General features: G+C 49.6%; 2 protein-coding genes and 5 non-coding genes across 11 annotated transcripts; 1 reads left to right on the forward strand and 6 right to left on the reverse strand.

Moving 5' to 3' along the window:
- Positions 1 to 743: 743 nt before the first annotated feature.
- Positions 744 to 5,947, forward strand: IDH3B (isocitrate dehydrogenase (NAD(+)) 3 non-catalytic subunit beta). Of its 5 annotated transcripts, XR_006815309.1 has the most exons (13): positions 748 to 821; positions 946 to 1,026; positions 1,135 to 1,233; positions 1,336 to 1,456; positions 3,357 to 3,417; positions 3,494 to 3,626; positions 3,731 to 3,864; positions 3,956 to 4,058; positions 4,155 to 4,301; positions 4,538 to 4,632; positions 4,759 to 4,819; positions 5,496 to 5,698; positions 5,814 to 5,947. XR_006815309.1 is itself a non-coding variant. In XM_045980979.1 (12 exons), the coding sequence occupies exons 1-12, from the start codon at positions 774 to 776 to the stop codon at positions 5,892 to 5,894; spliced, it is 1,152 nt and encodes a 383-aa protein (XP_045836935.1). In that variant the 5' UTR covers positions 744 to 773; the 3' UTR covers positions 5,895 to 5,947. The 5 variants fall into 5 exon arrangements, 4 of the variants coding, with proteins under 4 accessions (XP_045836935.1, XP_045836934.1, XP_045836933.1 ...); XM_045980979.1 differs by lacking the exon at positions 5,496 to 5,698 and having other exon boundaries at positions 744 to 809; XM_045980978.1 differs by lacking the exon at positions 5,814 to 5,947 and having other exon boundaries at positions 744 to 809; positions 5,496 to 5,763.
- Positions 5,941 to 11,600, reverse strand: NOP56 (NOP56 ribonucleoprotein). The gene is made up of 12 exons (XM_045980974.1): positions 11,538 to 11,600; positions 11,250 to 11,339; positions 10,770 to 10,884; positions 9,685 to 9,846; positions 9,321 to 9,519; positions 8,773 to 8,960; positions 8,544 to 8,695; positions 8,269 to 8,369; positions 7,762 to 7,910; positions 7,407 to 7,528; positions 7,082 to 7,219; positions 5,941 to 6,386 (listed from the first exon to the last, which is right to left on the reverse strand). Exons 1-12 carry the CDS (start codon positions 11,538 to 11,540, stop codon positions 6,012 to 6,014), a joined length of 1,794 nt encoding a protein of 597 aa, XP_045836930.1. The 5' UTR covers positions 11,541 to 11,600; the 3' UTR covers positions 5,941 to 6,011.
- Positions 7,290 to 7,360, reverse strand: LOC123927345. The gene has a single exon (XR_006815429.1). It is a non-coding gene; the product is annotated as a small nucleolar RNA SNORD57 (small nucleolar RNA).
- Positions 7,623 to 7,693, reverse strand: LOC123927346. The gene has a single exon (XR_006815430.1). It is a non-coding gene; the product is annotated as a small nucleolar RNA SNORD56 (small nucleolar RNA).
- On the reverse strand, positions 8,121 to 8,206 carry LOC123927356. The gene has a single exon (XR_006815439.1). It is a non-coding gene; the product is annotated as a small nucleolar RNA SNORD86 (small nucleolar RNA).
- On the reverse strand, positions 9,077 to 9,207 carry LOC123927348. The gene has a single exon (XR_006815432.1). It is a non-coding gene; the product is annotated as a small nucleolar RNA SNORA51 (small nucleolar RNA).
- On the reverse strand, positions 10,009 to 10,076 carry LOC123927357. The gene has a single exon (XR_006815440.1). It is a non-coding gene; the product is annotated as a small nucleolar RNA SNORD110 (small nucleolar RNA).
- Positions 11,601 to 18,786: the final 7,186 nt, after the last annotated feature.

Genomic DNA, 18,786 nt, shown 5'->3' on the forward strand with positions numbered 1-18,786 from the left:
CATAATCCCAGGGTCCTGGGATGGAGCCTCACATTGGGCTCTCTGCTCAGCAGGGAGCCTGCTTCCTCCTCTCTGCCTGCCTCTCTGCCTACTTGTGATCTCTGTCAAATAAATTTAAAAAAAAATCTTTAAAAAAATCAGTTTAAAATTCCCCTTTGGTCACACTTCCATGCTTGAGGTAATTTCTGTCTCCAGTTAATGGTCCTGCCCAGGGTAGCTGAGGCCTGGGACACACTATCAGAGCAAAGAACAAGGCCACATAGGAAAAAACCAAGAAATTTGATTAATACAGAGTAACTGGGCCGGCTAGGAGACTGCAGGAGAAACCAGACAGACACCTTCCCCCATGGGCAGTATTGTGTTCATGTACTCTTTTAGTGCCTCACACAAGAATGTTCAGCGAGTAAGGGCTAAGAGAGAAACACAGACACAAAAACATGAAGAAAAGCCAGATTCCTTGTTGTTTCTCAACCCGTTGAACTCAGGTACTCTCATGAAATCGCATATTCTTCTTCAGTGTTAGTTTCAACATAAATATGGAGCCTGAAAACCAAGCAAGAGACAGAGCGCTTGTGTCTCCCGTCAGGCTCCAGGGCAAGGGGTAAGCAGAAGACGAGGAAGGAGCCAGAGACGCAGGAGAGGACAGGTGGCGCTGGTGGAAGGAAGAGAGAACGGCCCGCTGCCCCTCACCCCCTTAGTCCGCGGACCGGAAGTCGGGGTGCCGGGCCACGCCGGCTTCCGGCGTCACTTCCCCTGGACTTCCTGCTGAAAACATGGCAGCTCGCATAGGTGTCCGCTGTTTGACCCGAGTGAGGCCCGGGGTCAGGTCGGGCCTAGGACGGGCGGGCGGGTGGGGGAGCGGCGGGATTGTACCGGGTTCACTGCGGTACTCGGGGGCTGGGACTCCCATACCCGACCTCACAGGCGTGTGCGTCTGTGTCGCAGGCTCTGGTCGCCGCCCCGAACCCCGGGGCATGGAGGAGCCTGTGTACCTCGGCCGTGGCGCACGCCGCCTCGCGGAGCCAGGTAAGGGCAGGTCCGACTCCTGCCTGCCCACTCCCCTGACCCCTCATTCCCTCTCCCCGGGAGTCTGTGCCCCCGCCGGAGCTCTAGCTCTGACGGCACTGCTTCCAGGCTGAGGACATGAGGGCGGAGGGAGCCTTTCCCGTGACTATGCTGCCAGGAGACGGCGTGGGGCCCGAACTGATGCACGCTGTCAAGGAGGTGTTTAAGGTGCGTGCCCTGGGGGAATCACCCAGCATGGACTATGGCATGGGTTGGAAAGGACTGCTTACTCGATCCTGACCCAGAGATTTTTGGTATTTGTCCCCAAAGGCTGCCTCTGTCCCAGTGGAGTTCCAGGAGCATCACCTGAGCGAGGTGCAGAATATGGCATCTGAGGAGAAGCTGGAGCAGGTGTTGAGTTCAATGAAGGAAAACAAGGTGGCCATCATTGGTATGTGTGCTCCCTTGCTACGCCACCCATGTGCCCCTTAAAGTCATGTGAGCAAATATTCTTTAAGCTTCTTTCCGCACATGCTAACACATTAAGTGCCCCAAGCTCCCATCACCATTTTGTGGCCATTTGTTTCTTCTGTCTGTTAACTCAGGAGTTGAGAGATCATGTGAGCTGCTTTTGCAGGAAGGCATCAACGGTTTGAAGTCTGTCAGGGGGCTCCATCATGGGTCATCAAATCTTGTTCATTCTGTTTCTAGAATGCCGCTGCCAGCTGCTTCTTTTCTTCTGTCTTCCCCTCTGCTGCTTTGCTTTAATCTCGTTTGTTTGTTCGTTGTTTGTTTTGGGGGCTTCGGGTCCTGCCCTTACAATCCTCCATCTGCATCTCTTCTTTTGGAAAGACCAACATGACTTTGTCAGGCCCAGCCTTAGCTTAGGAAAGTGAGTTTTTCATAAGCTGACTGTCACCTCTTCTGCCTTTATTTCCATAACATTTGTTCTGTGCTTTGGTCACACTGGACCATTAGTTTCCAAATATGTGTACTATCTTGACTATCTTGACTTAGTCATTACTTCTGCCCAGAATGTTCTTTCTCAGATGCTACCTGTTAGACTGATTCTCACTTACTGTATTACAGTTTCCTAGGGTTACTGTACAAATTACCTCAAAGCTAGGGGCCTAAAATAACAAATCTGTTCTCACAGTTCTGGAGGCCAGAATCCCAAAATTAAGTTGTTGGAAGGGCTTCCTCTGAAGGCTTCCGGGAGAATGCTTCTTTGCCTCTTCCAGCTCCTGGTGGCTCCTGGTGTTTCTTTCTTGACTTTGAGATGCATCACTACGATCTCTGCCTCAGTCCTCATATGGCTTTTCCCTCTCTGTATCTGTGTATCTGTTTCTCTTTGTTTTCCTGTAGAAAGACTTACTGGATTTAAGGTACCCGAATTCAAGTTGGTTTCATCTCAAGATCCTTAATTATGTCTACAAACTCTATTTTCCCAAATAAGGTCACATTACATATTTCCAAATGAGGTCACAAATAAGATCCAGGAGTTAGGGTAAATGGTAATGGACATACCATTTTGGGGTCACTATTCAACCTACTGTACTCAAGTAAAGGCTTGGCTAAAATGCCAACATTTCTAGATGTTACCAGAGGGAATTTCTACTCAGGGTTCCTGTGCACGACGTTAATACCTTGCCCATGGTATTTATCATGTGTTTCGTATTATTTGTCTTCCCCGATGTATTGTTTGCCCCTTGAGGACAGGAATTGGGTATTGTGTTTTTTGGTTGAAATCCCTAGTGCCTGACACATGGTCAATATTCAGTAAGTATCAGTTGAAAAAATGTTAAGTAGGTAGACAGGCATACATCAAGAAAGGTCATAGGTTCCTTAGCATTGTTTCTCAGCCTATTAAACCCAGGCTCTTTGATCACATGAAAATGTTTTCTGTCCTCCTTTTAGGTCACCTTGAAGTTTCAATGTAAATTAAATATAGTAACTGAAAATAAAACACTTTTGTTTTGTTTTTTAATTAACATATAATGTATTGTTTCAGGGGTACAGGTCTGTGATTCATCAGTCTTACAAAATTCACAGCGCTCATCATAGCCCCCATGTCCATCCCCCAGCCACCCCATCCCTCCCACTCCCCTCCACTCCAGCAACTCTGTTCCCTGAGATTAAGAATCTCTTACGGTTTGTCTCCCTCTCTGGTTTCGTCTTGTAAAACACTGGTTTTAACTGCATTTTTCTTTGCCTCCAGAAGCACTTAAAAGTCACAAATTTGGGAGTGGGAGAAGAGTCTGGGTTGCATCTTGTCACTGAGAGGATCAGACACTGATCTGGCTTCCCTTGGGCTTGGTTTGTGCCCGGCGCTGACCCCTTTGTTTATGCAGGAAAGATCCATACCCCGATGGAATATAAGGGCGAGCTAGCCTCCTACGATATGCGGCTGAGGTAGGTGGTGGGGGCCATGGGTCAGAGGAGTCCTGGAGCACCAGACATGGTGCTAATGGCTCTGCCCCACCCCCAGGCGTAAGTTGGACTTGTTTGCCAATGTAGTCCATGTGAAATCACTTCCTGGGTACAAGACTCGACACAACAATCTAGATCTGGTGATCATTCGAGAGCAGACAGAAGGAGAATACAGCTCCCTGGAACATGAGGTGAGGCCCTAGAAATTGGGGAGGCCAGGGGTGAAGGTAGGAGAGTGGCATAGCTCCTTCCATTCTTTTCAGGGTCACCTGGCTGCTTCTCTCTTCTTACACAGAGTGCAAGAGGTGTGATTGAGTGCTTGAAGATTGTCACTCGAACCAAATCTCAGCGGATTGCAAAGTTTGCCTTTGACTATGCCACCAAGAAGGGGCGAGGCAAGGTCACGGCTGTCCACAAGGCCAACATCATGTGAGGGACATGGCTTTGCATGGGATAGGCTCCCGGGAAGGTAGCCCGTTGCACACTTGACTGAATTTGTTCCCTTTGTCCTCACGGACAGGAAACTTGGGGATGGATTGTTCCTGCAGTGCTGTGAGGAAGTTGCTGAATTGTACCCCAAAATCAAGTTTGAGACAATGATCATAGACAACTGCTGCATGCAGGTATTGTCCTCCCCATGTCTCTGCTCTTATGGTGCAGGGGAGGGGCCGGGAGCAGAACTTACTTCTCTTGTCCATGCCACACATTTTACCCCCTAGCTGGTGCAGAATCCTTACCAGTTTGATGTGCTAGTGATGCCCAATCTCTATGGGAACATTATCGACAATCTGGCTGCTGGCTTGGTTGGGGGAGCTGGTGTGGTCCCTGGTGAGAGCTACAGTGCAGAATACGCAGTGTTTGAGACGGTGAGTGAGGTCCCCACTTCCCCCAGCTCTCTCTGCATGCCTGTCTTCTGACTTGAGGTCCCTTGATAGCTGCCTCCCAACGTGCTCCCCTCCTAAGTGACTGCTGTGCTCCATCCCCTCCCCCATGCCTCTTCTCAGTGTCCCTGGCCCGTTCTCTCTTCCCTCATGCCTTTCCCTGACCTCAGACTCTGCATAACGTCTGCCCCCAGTGACTCTAGTCTGCCCTCTGTCCACAGGGAGCCCGGCACCCGTTTGCCCAGGCAGTGGGCAGGAACATCGCCAACCCCACAGCCATGCTGCTCTCCGCTTCCAACATGCTGCGGCATCTGAAGTGGGTATCTCAAGAAGGTTCTGGAGGGCTGGGGCAGGAGGCAGGGTGTTGTTAAGGGGGAGCACAGTGGAGGAGATTGGGAATGCTGTGGGGAGAATCTCAGTTCCTTCCTGTCCACATTGACAGTCTCGAGTATCACTCCAACATGATTGCGGATGCGGTGAAGAAGGTGATCAAAGTTGGCAAGGTGAGTTAGGGAGGCTCTGGGTTTCAGGGCCTTGGCACTCCTCTTTGGGGAACCTGAATTGGGGCCTCCTTTCCCTCCAGGTCCCCAGAACATCTTCTACTCTCTGATCTTCCCCTGTGGCTCTCAGGGCTGTTCTTCCCCTCCCTTCTCCTGGCTGTTTGATCCTCTGGCTCTTGTTTGCCTCTTGGTTACCGTCTGCTATTCCCTCTTTCCTGCTCCATCCATTGGCTCTTTTATGGCCATCTGAATGTAGCACTTGCAGCTCTTTATCCCGGGAGAGAGCCCAGAGGATGGAGGAGCAGAGGGACATAGCAGGCAGGATGAGGCCCAGGTGGCACCTTCTCCACACCTGGAAGCCTGTTCCCGTCTGCATCCCTGGCCGCCTTTCCCCGCACCTGGTCTGATTTTCTCCAAGGCATCTTCGTCCTGTCTCTGATTCGCATTCTCCATCTCACTTCACGCTCAGCCTCCCTCCCATCCTGCCCCGGCTGCAGCACAGCTCCGAGAGGGGCTCTGGCCCTCCGCACATCTGGCCGCATCCTTGCGACTGCCGCACTGCATCTTCTTCCTGGCCTTGCCATCCTTTCTTGGATTCCATTTCCATCACATTGCCCTATCCCCCCTTCATGGGCTCTCTTCTCTTCTTCCCCACGGCTGTTGCCGGTGGTGGTTGTAGGTGCGGACTCGAGACATGGGCGGCTACAGCACCACAACCGACTTCATCAAGTCTGTCATCGGCCACCTGCACCCCCATGGGGGCTAGACCCCTTTATTCCCTCCAACCTCACAAGGACCATACTACCTACACCTCCCTTCAGTACAGTGGACCAGAGAAGAGTTCTTAAACCTTTAGACTATAATCATCTGGGCGGAGCCTAGGTTGTCCTGGGGCTGGCTTCCTTAGGGAACGGTGTTATCGGGTGGGGGTGGGGGGCGGGGGAGAGGTTAGGGATGGGGCCTAGGCCACAGGGATGATGCCAATTCTCCCCTACAGGTTCGAACTTCTGACATGGGTGGCTATGCCACCTGCCAGGACTTCACTGAGGCGGTCATTGGTGCTCTGCCTCAACCATAGGTCCCACCCATACCCATGTAAGGTGTTCAATAAAAACACATTATTGACTCTTGTGAAGTTGTTTTTATTGGGATATAAGGGTGGGTTGGGAAAGGGCATGGGGGCTATGCCTCCCACCTAGTCTTCCTGGGCCAGCTTCTGGAGCTTTTTCTTTTTCTTGGAGCTGCTGGTCTTGCTGCCAGCAGCTTCCTCAGGCCCACTGCTGAGTGGCTCCTCCTTGGAAGAGAATTTCCTCTTTTTCTTGGGGATGCTCCTGGTTCCTGCCTCTTCAGCATCACTGACTGGTTCCTCTTTGGGGGCAGATTTCTTCCTCTTGGGAAGACTTACACTGCCAGCTGTCTCTTCAAGATCACTACTAACCAGCTCCTCCTTGGAAAAAGATTTCTTTTTCTTGGGTTTGGAGACAGGGACAGATGGGTCTTCCATTCCATTCTCCTGTGGAGTCTCCTGGGGCTTTTGCTTTTTCTTCTTTTTGGGTCTTTCATTTGTCTCCTAAAGAATGAAATGGGTATGAAACCATCATTCATCGTATGAACACACACGCCTATTAAAACTGCAGCAACTAAGTAGTTGGGGCATAAAGACGCGGAAATGATGTGAAAATCGCCCAGTGTTTCTGGGATGGTTTAACAGACATTAGAAATCCACCCCAAAGGTGACTCCCACTTAGGGAGAATGGGTCACCTAAGCCCATGAAATAGCTTCTAGAGAAACCCACAACAGAACCATCATGCCATGTTGCAAAGGGGACCCTGAAAAACTACTTGACAAACTGGGCACTCCATGAAAAATCCCAGGGGCGGAGGGACCCTGACGTTGCACCATGGAGACCCCTGCCCCAAGCCCCACTAGGAAATGGCACCGCCTCCGGACACACGGCTGAGAACGCGCAGAGCAGGGATTTACACTACCCCCGGTTGAGGACTCCTGGGAGGCAGCCGAGGACAGAACACTTGCCCAGGGACCCGGTGTGCTACAACCAGCTCTCTGGGCTCCTGAGCCAGTTCTCTCAGCACCTATCTCCTTCCTATAGAATCAAGAGGTAGTTTAGATGTTTCAGGTCCTTCTTTCAGTCCAAAAGCCTGGACCCAAGACCATGGCTTGAGGTAGTACATCCTTTGCTCTGCTGTGAAGAACCCTACCTCCAGGGTCTTCACCCTGGGCTGAGGGCCGGCCTGCCTACTGACCTCACACTCCTCCGGGGTACTGCTGCTGTTCTCAGAAGACGCAAGCGCTAGGGCGGCCAGCCGTTTCTTCTCCTTCTTCAGCCGTTTCTTCTCCTGCTTCTCCAGCTTCCTAGCCATCTCAGCTGCCGCTTCCTCTGCCTGGCCAAAGAAAGGTGCTAAAGAGGCCGCGAAGACTGCATGCTTTCCAGGCTTCCCTTCTGGCCTCCCTGGATCAGGCTCATTAAATCAGTTTTTTGCCTCCACTCTACAAGGTCAGGCTGAGCCAGCTCATCACTTCCAACGGCCAGCTCTGGTCCTCCCCCCACCCAGCAAAGTCCAAACTGACCTGAACCATTGCTTCCTTCATGACATCCAGATTCTTTCGTGGAATCTCTCCTGTCTCATAGAACGACAGCCGCTCCTCAACTTGCTCTCGAAGCTTCTCCCCAAATACACTTGTGGGCACCTCTAGATGTGTGTGTGTGTGTGTGTGGATAAACAAAGCTTGTCAGCCCCTAAAGGGCTAGCTGCTCCCCACCCGGTTTCCCCTCTACCCTCAGCTTCACTCAGACCCAAGGTATCAACACTCACTAGGTGAACTGCTGTTGACGAAAAATACTGCCATCATCGTAGAAGCTGCTAGGCAGTCAGCCTTCCCTCCCTCCCAGCCCCTTCTCCTCCAAGCCCCCCGCCACCCATACCAGAGAAGCAATCAATTCGTGAGGCAATACTGCATTTGTTTGCCAGGTATCGGGAGATGCGGCCTTTGTTCTTGGCAGCTGCTCGGCCAATGAAGGTGGAGTGGAAAATGAGTCCATATTTTGGGGTGTTACCCCTTGTCTTCAGGGCTCTGGGAGAAGAATATTTAGTGGGGAGTTTTAAGATCAGAAATTCCAACCCTGCTAGCCAAGGCAGCTCCTCCCCTCCCCTGTACCCTCAGTGTCCAGAGCGAGCCTTAGGCCGGTGACCCCACCTCACGCCAACCCACAGCTCCCAGAAGCAGAGGGAAGGCATCCAATGTCGCTGACCTGGAAATCTGGTCCCTTTGCTGGGCCCTGGGAATCACTCAGACACCAGGACTGGCCATCACCCCCATAGCAGAGGTCTGTACAGGTCAGGGAGCCCTGGTCAGCCATCACCGTGATCCCCAAACAAGCAGTGGGCACCAGAAGTGGCACCTGAGTGTGGGCAGGTGCCCTCACTGGTACCTGAACAGGGCCTTTTCAGCCCCAAGGATCTGCACTGTGGACGCTGGATACTTGGCCAGGTTGGTGAGGCTGCCAGCATGAGCAATGAGACGTGCACCTACCTGGAAAAGGATTCGAGGAATTAGAGAAGCTGAAACTGCCCATCTACCAACTGCCTAATTCTGCTTCACCCCATCAAGTACAGCTGGGGAACATAACAGGGGGTCAGGAAACACAGCAGTATGGACCTATGTGGTAACACTCCTTGGCCCTGTTTTCTGCTCCCTGTGACGCACCGCTTCCCCAATGAGGGCCGAGAGGCTGGGGGCCACTTGGCTCATCTTGGACCGCAGGTAAGTATGCAGGCTCTGGCGGTACTCTGACAAAGACACCACACGGCTGGAGAAGCTCTCGATGTTTATCAAGTCGATGGCCGATATGTCCATGCCTAAGGGACACCCAGTGTGAACGCAGGACCAGATATTCACAGCCCCAAACTTATCTCGACTACCAGGCTGTACTGACCCATGGAGGATCGCGAAGCATCCAGAATAGCCTTAGCCTTGGCCCCATCCATCGTCAGCTCTTCCAGCTTCTCCAGCTTCTCTTCGTTCAGCTCCCTCCGGTTGCCAATGAACTGAGCAAGGCGGCAGTATGTAGCATTGTCGTTGATGATCTTCACCAGCTCAGGAAAGTGATACCCATACCACTCCCTGCAAAGGGCCACAGTCACTCCCAGCCAAGAGGGTAGGTCTCAAAGCCTCAGCCCTCTCCATAGCTATTCTTTACCCAGAGAAAAGGGATCAAGACCAGTGCAAAACCTCAACTCCCATGTCCCCCCATTCACAATACAGTCCAGGCAAAGAGCCTGGACTGGGGTGTATATGGGTGGATTTACTCTGCCTCCTCTTTCTGTACAGTCAGTGTAAGAACACAGCCTGTGGTAAGCACTGGGAGGCTTGCCCCACCCCATGTTGTTCTACCCACAGGAGCTAGTCCTGATTTTAGCATTCCAAATTCGCTAAACCACAGGGCAAAGACACCATTTCTCAGGGCTTTCTTGGGCACTTTACCTGACACGCATGGAGAAAGTATTGATGTCCTTATCCAGCTGGTCCAGGAGGCTGATGGACTGGATAATCATATTATCCACCCGGTTCACATTAAACTTAACTTTGGCACGAGAATAGCTGTGTCCCAGCCCCAACTGGGCTTTACAAGCAGACAGATCTGTTAGACCCTTCACCAGGTTGTGGAAATGCAGACGAACCCCTGGAGGAGGGCAAGACAGTGAGCTAGAGAAGGCTCTAAGCCACCTCTGGCACCCGTGGGTGCCAGCCAAGCAGACAGGCTTCCCAAAAGCAACCTTAAGCATCCTGATTAAGTTTGCAGATCCCCCTCCTCAAAGATGTCAAGAATGCTAACAGGTGGTCCCACCTCGCAGGATCTCAGCTATCACGCCTCCAGTCTGGCAGTTGTACCCTAACTCCTCTTGTATAGCAGCACCGATCTTGGGGTCTCCAACCCCCAAGAGCACTTTCTTCTTTTTGGATGGCAGGTGAGTCTCCAAGAGCAGGCGGAGGTCCTCATGAACAACACCTCAAGGCAAAGAACAGAGCTCCCACTAACATGCTGAACAATGCTTACATCATATAAGGAATCCTTGCCCCTTAACCGGTGATTAAGTGACAAACGGATCCTACACTGGTCCCACAGAGCATGCGGAGTTGGCATGCTCTATATCCTTCCTTGCTTCAGGCTTTGCTCAGAGACATGGAGACATCAGTGACTGCATTCAGGGGATTGACAGACTCAAGTCATCATTGCAAAGCCTGCATTAACCACAGGATATACAGGACTAACAGCACGTGTGTTAAATATAGAACAGAAACCTTAAACATCCCCAGGGGTACTATGGAGACGAGTATTTAGTATTTGATTTGCCTTCTGGGGCCAAACCTTTTTCTTGGCTCTTCTGTACCAAAATTGCCTTTTCCAATTACTTCAACAATGACCAAAGAACCACCTTCAGCATTAAACCATCCCTCCCAACCAGATTTCACTTAATCGGTGATCACTCACAAAGCCTAGGCCTGCATTGTGCCCCTAAAATATTTAGTGTATCATATTCCCCAGACCTTGGGCTGTTTTTTGGTTGTTTTTAAAGATTTTATTTATTTATTTGACAGAGACAAGAGACAGGTAACCCAAGCAGGGGGAGTGGGAGAGGGAGAAGCAGGCTTCCCCCCCAGTAGGGATCAGAATGTGGGGCTCAATTTAGAACCCTGGGATCAGGACCTAAGCTGAAGGCAGATGCTTTAACAACTGAGCCACCCAGGAGCCCACCTCGGGCTGTTTTAAGCCACATCCTGTACCCGCCAAATACTGCCCAACATACATCAGATTTAGAACAAATGAGCCAAGGAAATAAAAATGCTATCACAAACTCCCCATGAGGATAAAAGCAGCAGCAAGTGAACCTCCGCTCTTCTTCCTAAAATACTTGGTTGTGGCCCACTCACCTTCGGACACAGCGTTGGCATTTTCCAAGGCAACCTGGGACGAGGCAAAGGGACAAAAGGCCACGAGACGGACGATGTTGTGGAACTTGCCCAGGTTGAGCACGCACTCCTCTACCTTGGGGGAGAAAGGAGCATAAGCGGTTTTCTTTCCTCGCTCTTGCCTCTAGGGCGCAGTACAGCAGCGGTTTCCAAGCCCGGTCACAGGTACCAAGCAACTGCATGCTTCGTAAATGGGCCGATTATAGGCAGGCCCTAAATCTCGGTCGGCTTCACCGTACAGGGTGGAGTCCGGTGTCTTACTTCTAAATGCTCCTAACGTGACTCTAGTCGCGAAAGCGGGTATGGACCCCCAGCTCTGGGGCTTTCGGGCCCAGTGCAACCCCTGATGCGCGGCCGGCCACGTGGGAGGGCGCGGTGCATGCTGGGGCCCGGGGGCCCGAGGGGCTGCGGCGCGGCGGGTGAGCCCGCCGCTTCACCCACCTGCGGCAGCAGCAAGCTGATCTCCTCCACCTCCTTCAGCGCCAGCAGCGCGTAGCCGACCGCGTGCTCGAACAGCACGTGCAGCAGCACCTGCAAGAGAGCCGGGGCGCGAGCATCAGCGCCGTCCCCGCGTTCGCCCGCCGTTTCCCAGGGCAGGATCCGGCCCCGGCCCCGGCTCCGGCTCCGGCTCCGGCTCCGGCTCCAGCTCCAGCCCCGGCCCGGGCTCCCGCCCGCACCCAGGCCCAAAGCTCGGCCTTCATCACACCCGCAACCACAACCACTCCTCACCATGGCGCCCGCTCCCGGCCCGGCTCGCAATGCGGCGAGCGGGCTCTGGCGCGCGGAACGGGGCTCCAGAGGCCACGCCTCCCGCGCCGCCGGCCAATCACAGGCCGGGGACGATACCTTTGCGGGGCCCTTGGAGGGGTCCGCCGCGGTGGTACCGTCCGGAGCGCGGGAGGGGGAGCGCGGGGGTGCTGGAGGCCTTCCGGCTTCTACTGCGGCGCCCGCCGTTGTGGTTGACGGGGACGCGCGGGCTGGGGCCCGGCCCTGCAGGCCGCATGGGGCTTCTGGGGGCTGCTTTCCCGGATAATATTACAACCTCTCAGGTCTTCAATCGTAGAAGTTCTGGATGGCGGAGCTCGGAAGTCGCGGGCGGCAGGCCCCGCACGGGTCGCGGCCACCATTCCCGTGCAGAAGCTTGCGGAGCCCGCTTTCCGCGGCGGGGGTGACCTGGGCCCGGGGACTAATCCCTGCGCCCCCCAGCCCCCGGGACCTCTGCGTCCCCGATTCCCACTCGGGACCCATCCTGCTCCCGTCGACCGAAGCGGGGCCTGGGGCGCGTCGGCGCAGACCGGGAGGGAACGGCTTCTTATGCCGTGCTTCAAGCTTTTCGGTTGTATTTTATTTTTTTAAATATTTATCACAGGCGATAAAGTAGAAAATAACGATCTCACCGCTTCCTAGGTCGGTTTCTGGTTCCTCTACAAGAAGAACCAGCTCCTTTTGAAGGGCCACGTGTTGCTCGCCCCGTGGAACCCTCAGTTGGCTCCAAATGAACTGGAGCTCCTTTCATGTCCTAGACGGCGGGTTCTGTGCATTTTGGCGATTATTTTGAAATTACCTTTGCTTTAATAATTAATATTAGAATGATAAACCCCAAACTTGTTTATCCTAAAGTGGTGTATGCACTGGTAAAGAGCACAAGCCAGGGGAAAAGTAACAGGGAGAAGCAGACTCCCTGCCGAACGGGAAGCCCAAGGCAGGTCACTATCCCAGGACCCTAGGATCGTCACCTAAGCTGAAGACCACTTAAATGACTGAGCCATCCAGGCGCCCCTTATAAAATCATTAAGAGGATTTTTATTCTGTATAGTCTTATAACTGAAGTGCCTTTATACATTTAACATATTTTCTTCTTAAACAATTCAGTTACTTCAGTTACAAAATCCAAGTAGCAAGCTCAGTCTTAAAATTTAGTACAGTGAATCTTAAAGTCTCATAATCTCAGTATCGCTTAAAACGTGATGGAATTCTGTTACATATATTTAAATGGGTCATGGGTTTGAATCATTTATTCTCACAGTTTAAAGTAGAATTGCAAAATTAATCTGTTAACATACATCAGTATGTTAGATTCTCTTAAATTATAAATACCAAATTAAGCAGATGATCCCAAAATGTAATGGGAAATATTAATTTTATGACCGATTCTTTTTCATTATTTCTGTACTTAATGCTAAATATTCCTGGGGTTTCAGGTGCTTATCTACTAAAGGAGTTTTCAAAGAACAAGTCAGAATCCATTAATGGATCGCAGAATTAATTTAGACATTCTTTGCCAGCATTAAGAAAAATAGGATGAAAGAGAATAGAAATAAGAGTATGTTACATACCATATTGATCTGTAAAGCTTTTTGCTTTAGCTAAACACATGTATGTAAAACACATGTGTACACATACAAATTTAATAGTATATATATGTTACATAAACATACATTTCTGTGGATTAAATACAAGGAGGGTCACGGAGCTGGAAGTTAGCCACAGTCATGCTTGGGAAAGAGTTGAGTCCTCTGGTTACATAGGAGCTGTACTGGGACAGATGCTAACTCAGAAATGATGGAAGAAAATTGCACTTCCACTGGTGAGATACAAACGCATGATTAGATGGGATGTGGGGTAAACACTGAAAATATTCTTTTGGGTTCCTCACCTCCACCTCTTGTACTAAGCTATCTCCCCAATACTTCATGATTCTATCCGCAATGGGCATTTCTACAGCGTGCGATATTAGAAACCATACCTTCCTTCCCTTTGGGCTGGGTTCATAACTACCGAGGTTCTGTTCTTCACCACCAAAGCAGACTTTTCCAAAACTTTTGGTTTTCCCTTCTCCAAGTCACCCTCGTCTTCATTGCCGGGATGATCTTCTTAAACCCATTCATGTTCGGTTTGCAGGTGCTCATCATGGCATGAAGTCATAGGAAGATTAAGGGCTTGGTGTCTCAGAATCACCTGTGGGAGCTAGTGTCCAAAAATGACCCCCAGTGATTCAATGACCTGGGCTGGGTCTGTGATAAATTCTTGGCAATAGAACGTGGCAGGAGTGATTCTGTGCCCTTTCCAAGCCTCAGCCTTTTGCATTCTTGGGGGCCTTGAGTTACCTTATGAGAAATTCAGCTACTCTGCTGGAAAGACCACATAGAGGAGGAAAGGCCCTGATGCTTCACGGACAGGACCACCTTTCCCAGCAGCTCAACTAAGCCCAGCCTTGTAGCTGTCCCAAGAAAGGAGACATATAAAGCCATTTTGTGTGTTCCCAGTCCTTGCCAAATCTGACTGCAGCCATGTGAGCAACCAGAAACAGGACCAGCGGAAGAACCACCTAGTTGAGCCCCACATATGCACAGAATTGTGAGAAATAATACATGTGGTTTTCAGCCACTAAATTTTGGGATGATTTGTTAAGCTGTAATAAATATGAATCCGACCATAAACCTGGGTTCAGACCCCAGTCCTACTACTTACAATGTGACCTAAGTGAATCACCTTCCTGAGCTTTCATTTATTCTGCAGAATGAACACTGAAGATTCATTTATCCCTTCAACAAACATTTTACTGGCCATCTCCTAGGGGCCGGGTATGACACAGGGGTGGTACTGGGCAGATAGTAGGGACTCAACAAAAGTTAGTGGTCTTTCATCTTCTTCTTTTGTACCTTGGTGATAAATAGCCTGATGACATAATCCTTACACCTGTTCTCAGGTGAGCCCCACTTCTCCCATTGCCTCCCATAGAATCTACCATAACTGTATTTTTTTATACACCCTGCTGCCATAACTTAATTCTACCACTTCAGCCACTAACTTAACCGTGTAGACAGATCACCTCTAGCACAGTTTAGTTTCACATGGTAAAAGAGGGATGCATTCCATTTTTCTACTGCCGGTGGTAGTAGATGGACGGTTCATCATCTGTTCCCCCGATGAAACATTGCTGGAACCTGGAAAATACGTAAGCTTGCTGATTATTTGTACCTCCTTTGGCTCATTAATTTAAACTTTTCTTCTTACATATGCATTGCCCTCAAAATACTGCTTTAGTGATAGTCTGCAAATTTTCCTGTGCAATATTTTCCTTCCAATTCACTTCCACGGGAATTCTGGTTTCTGCTATGTATGCTGTTATGACCCGCACATTGTTTGGGCTGGTGATAAAGGCTGTTGTCCTTGCTTCTCGTTGCTGCTTTCTAAGCATTATTTCCTTCTCCTTTTCTTTGAAAAACCTTGGCCACCCATCATTGCTTGGTAGTGTCTGATTTTGCCTTGCAAAGGACATTTCTTACCTTTTGGGTAAGGAATCAAGATGCTAGTGATGAAAAAGTTTGGGGTGCCCCAAGCTGGAGAGCTTCCTAACCTCAGATTTACTACCCCGAGTGTATCGTTCCAGCTCAGTCTTACAGGTTCCCATGTGGCCCCAATAACTAGCATCATTATATGTGCCTTGGGCCCAAGGCCCTCCTTTTAGTCTGCAGACACCTCACAGACATGAAGACGGAATGGTGACAGCGGCTGGGAGGAGGAGCAGAGAAATGAGCCCAAAGCTGCCTCCACTCATTTTCTCAGAACCAAACTAAACAACTGAATCCAGCTAGTCTTTTTTGGTCCCCTGGGAACATAGGTAAGTTTTGAATTAGTGAGCACGTTGGACACTGTGTGATCCAGCATCCTTTACAGGTGAGGAATCAGGATGTTCAGGAGTCAGGTTGAGGGATCTGGGTATTCACGACGCTATAGAATCAGTTAATTCTACCATTTGTTTAAAAAAAAAAAGAAAGAAAGGTTTTGGAGCACCTGGGTGGCTCAGTCGTTGAGCATCTGCCTTTGGCTCAGGGCAAGATCCCGGGGCCCTGGGATCAAGTCCTGCATTTGGCTTCCTGCTTTGAGGAGAGTCTGTTTCTCCCTCTCCCTCTGCCTGCCACTCCCCCTCCTTGTGTTCTCTCTCTCTCTCTGTGTGTCTGTCAAATAAATAAATAAAATCTTAAAAAAAAGAGAAGGGTTTTTGTGAGCCTGTAACATCCCAGGTACATATGCATGCCACCTAGAAAGCTAGGTGCTGGGGATACAGTAGTCAACAAAGCAAGTAAGTCACTGCCATCACGGAGTTCACATCCTCGAAGATAAAACCATCAAGTAAATATATAGCGCATCAGGTGCTGATGTATTCCGGAAGGTGGCGTGGTGTTACCCAGGTGCTCAGCGAAGAGGCAACACTGAGCCGAGATCTGAAGCAAGGAAGTCAGCAATGCAGAGCTCTGGGAGAGTAATATACACAGTGTTAATACTAACCTGTGACTTCTGACTCCAGGGACTTTCTGATCCTGGGACACTGGACGTGAGCAAGTACTGAGGTGCAGTAGTGTGGGAAGCTGAGTGGAAGACCACTTGGGCCAGTGTTCCTGGGGAAGACTTCACAGCTGTTAGGGTAGTTCTAGGTAGTCACGTGTAGAACGTGTAGGTCATCTAGAGATCTAGGATGGGATGAGAGTGGAAGCAAAAGCCAGCAGTGAAGAGGGAATTGCTAGAAATGTAAGATTCATCCTGGTCAGTAGTTGGACAAAAGACTGGAGGATCTAGTATGTAAGACCCAGAACCTAAGAAGACTTGAAGGAAAGCCAGGATGGGTGGCTTGGGTCAGATGAGACTCTTTTTTTTTCCAGATGAGACTCTTGTTTTCCTTCGCACAAAGTTTGATTGGAGACTAGTTTGGAAGTGAGATGCAAGACCGATTTCCCAGAAAGTTCCAGCTGAAAAAGTGTCCTGCATGGGCAGCAGGTCTGATAGGTTGAGGGTTTCCCGGGCGTGTTCTGGGTTCAAGCTTGAAAGTCATGTGGCACCTGGGGCCTTTTCTTTCTCCGTGTAGATGGAACTGTCCACTCACTGGGAAGGATCATACTCTATAGCATCTAGTCCTCTTTCATTTAGACCAGCCTGTGGCTCACTGTGTCATCTTGGTGTAAATTAACCCAGAGTTTTCACTTGTGGCAACGCTAATGGGCACCTGTGGAAATGGAATGGGCTTTTAAATTCAGGCTGTAGAGAGTTTTGGGAGAGGAAATTGTGTGAAAGTACCACAAGATGGCGACACTCTACACTCATTTCTAGAATGGAAAACCCTCCCTTAGAATTTGAAAGACTTCTAGGAATTCCTTGGCCCATTTCTCAATCATGGAAAAAACCCCTGCAACAGTCATGAGTTACACATATATACAATAATTATTCCCATAAACAGAAGAATGAAAAGCATCCAAGGACGGTCCGCGAGCTCAGCGTTCCTTGTCTTTTTGGGTGCAGCTTGTGAAGTCCAGTGTAATCAGGATTGTAGGGTAAACGTTTCGTTCAGCCGGTGCTGTTGGCATTCAGAATCTGAGCCTGAGGAATACTTGATCTTACCCGTGCCTGTGATCATATCTCTCACTTATGAGCACAGAGCATGGGGCTTGACACTAGTCTTACCTGTGTCCACTCGTAGAATCTTCATAATAGAATTTGGGGGGTGAGGTTTACATGGCTCATCACTCAGATGTGGTTCAGTGATAAAGATGTCTGTATGCTCTGTATCCCTCACCAACCCCAACCACAATCTTGGGCCTTTCTTTGCATTTTCCAAACTAATACAGCATCAAAGAATTATCTGGCACAATGCTGCAGAGAGCTGTCTTTAATTAGCAATCCTCAACACTCAAAAAGAAGCCCAACTTACAAAATTGGACAGCACTCACACACCTGGGGACTTTGCCCTTGAAGATTGTGTTTTAGTTTTGTTCCCTAGGAACAAAAGGGGATAAAATCCCTAGTGACTCTGTAGGTTTTAATCGTATCTCTTGGAAACAGTGCATGGGATTATAAAATATTCGTCTGATCCTCTCTGTCTTCAATCTGCCGAACTTAGTCCGTTTCCATTTATTTTGATTCCTGATATATTCTTTTTCTATCATTATACACATTCTCTTTGCTGTGTTGTTTTTTGTTGCTTTGCTTTCCTCCCCCCCTCCCTTTCTGGGAGGGACTGTTAATCTAAGAGTACTTTATTTTTTTAAAGATTTTATTTACTTATTTGACAGACAGAGATCACAAGTAGGTAGAGAGGCAGGCAGAGAGAGAGAGAGGAGGAAGCAGGCTCCTCGATAAGCAGAGAGCCGGATGCGGGGCTCAATCCCAGGACTCTGGGATCATGACCTGAGCTGAAGGCAGAGGCTTTAATCCACTGAGCCACACCCAGGTGCCCCTCTAAGAGTACTTTAAATTAAAATCTCCCATTTGAGGTTTTTGAAGCACACAGGTGGTGTGGGAATTTAGATCCTCTGTGTGAGGGTTGCCTTGTGGATATAAATTCTCAAGGGAGACTTTTTCTCCCCACTTTCTGCCAAGGTCAAAGGAGACAAGTGTCCCTTTCTGCAATGCACGTTTTTTCTTATAATCCCTTACAGGAATTATATTATTATATATAATATAATATATATATTATTGGGTGGACCTCTATAGAGCATATCTGAAGCATATCTGAAGGGAGTTTACTAAACGGAGGGTCACCAGCATAGCATACCATGCTGGTACCTGGCCCAGCTCCCCTTACTGGCTGGTGTCTCACTCTCCAGTTTCTGTGAGTATGACAGTCAGGTGTTTCCTTTGACCTTCACCCAAGGTGTATTTCTACCTATGTGAGTCTGTGTCCAGTGGAATTGTTGTTCTCTATGGGCATTCTGACAGAGAAAATCCAGTGTCTCTTTCATTTTCCCCCCAATACGAAATGTATAAACTCGGGTGATAACAGTAAGACAACGGTTGTAGTTCTCCGGATAAATTGTTAAATTTATTGTTAAATCATTCTTAGGAGAGCTGAGGAAAGAAAGAGAGACGGGGGGAGGAGAGAAGGAAGGAGGGAGGGAGGAAAGAAGAAAGAATGATGTTCATGTCTGATGGCTCCTGGATAGGCTGAAGCTAAGTGTTAAGATAGAATGAGCTGGCAGGTCAA

This window comes from Meles meles, chromosome 16 (assembly GCF_922984935.1).
Source record: "Meles meles chromosome 16, mMelMel3.1 paternal haplotype, whole genome shotgun sequence".
Lineage (NCBI taxonomy): Eukaryota > Metazoa > Chordata > Mammalia > Carnivora > Mustelidae > Meles > Meles meles.

Bases quoted from the DNA above. Each gene is read 5' to 3' on its own strand.
- IDH3B (XM_045980975.1), top strand. From the start codon at position 774: ATGGCAGCTCGCATAGGTGTCCGCTGTTTGACCCGAGTGAGGCCCGGG. The intron at 1,234-1,335 runs GTGCGTGCCCTG...TTGTCCCCAAAG, and splicing joins CTGTCAAGGAGGTGTTTAAG to GCTGCCTCTGTCCCAGTGGA. The intron at 1,457-3,356 runs GTATGTGTGCTC...TTGTTTATGCAG, and splicing joins AAACAAGGTGGCCATCATTG to GAAAGATCCATACCCCGATG.
- NOP56 (XM_045980974.1), bottom strand. The intron at 9,847-10,769 runs GTGAGTGGGCCA...CTTTGCCTTGAG, and splicing joins TGCCAACGCTGTGTCCGAAG to GTGTTGTTCATGAGGACCTC. The intron at 9,520-9,684 runs GTGGGACCACCT...GCCCTCCTCCAG, and splicing joins GATAGCTGAGATCCTGCGAG to GGGTTCGTCTGCATTTCCAC.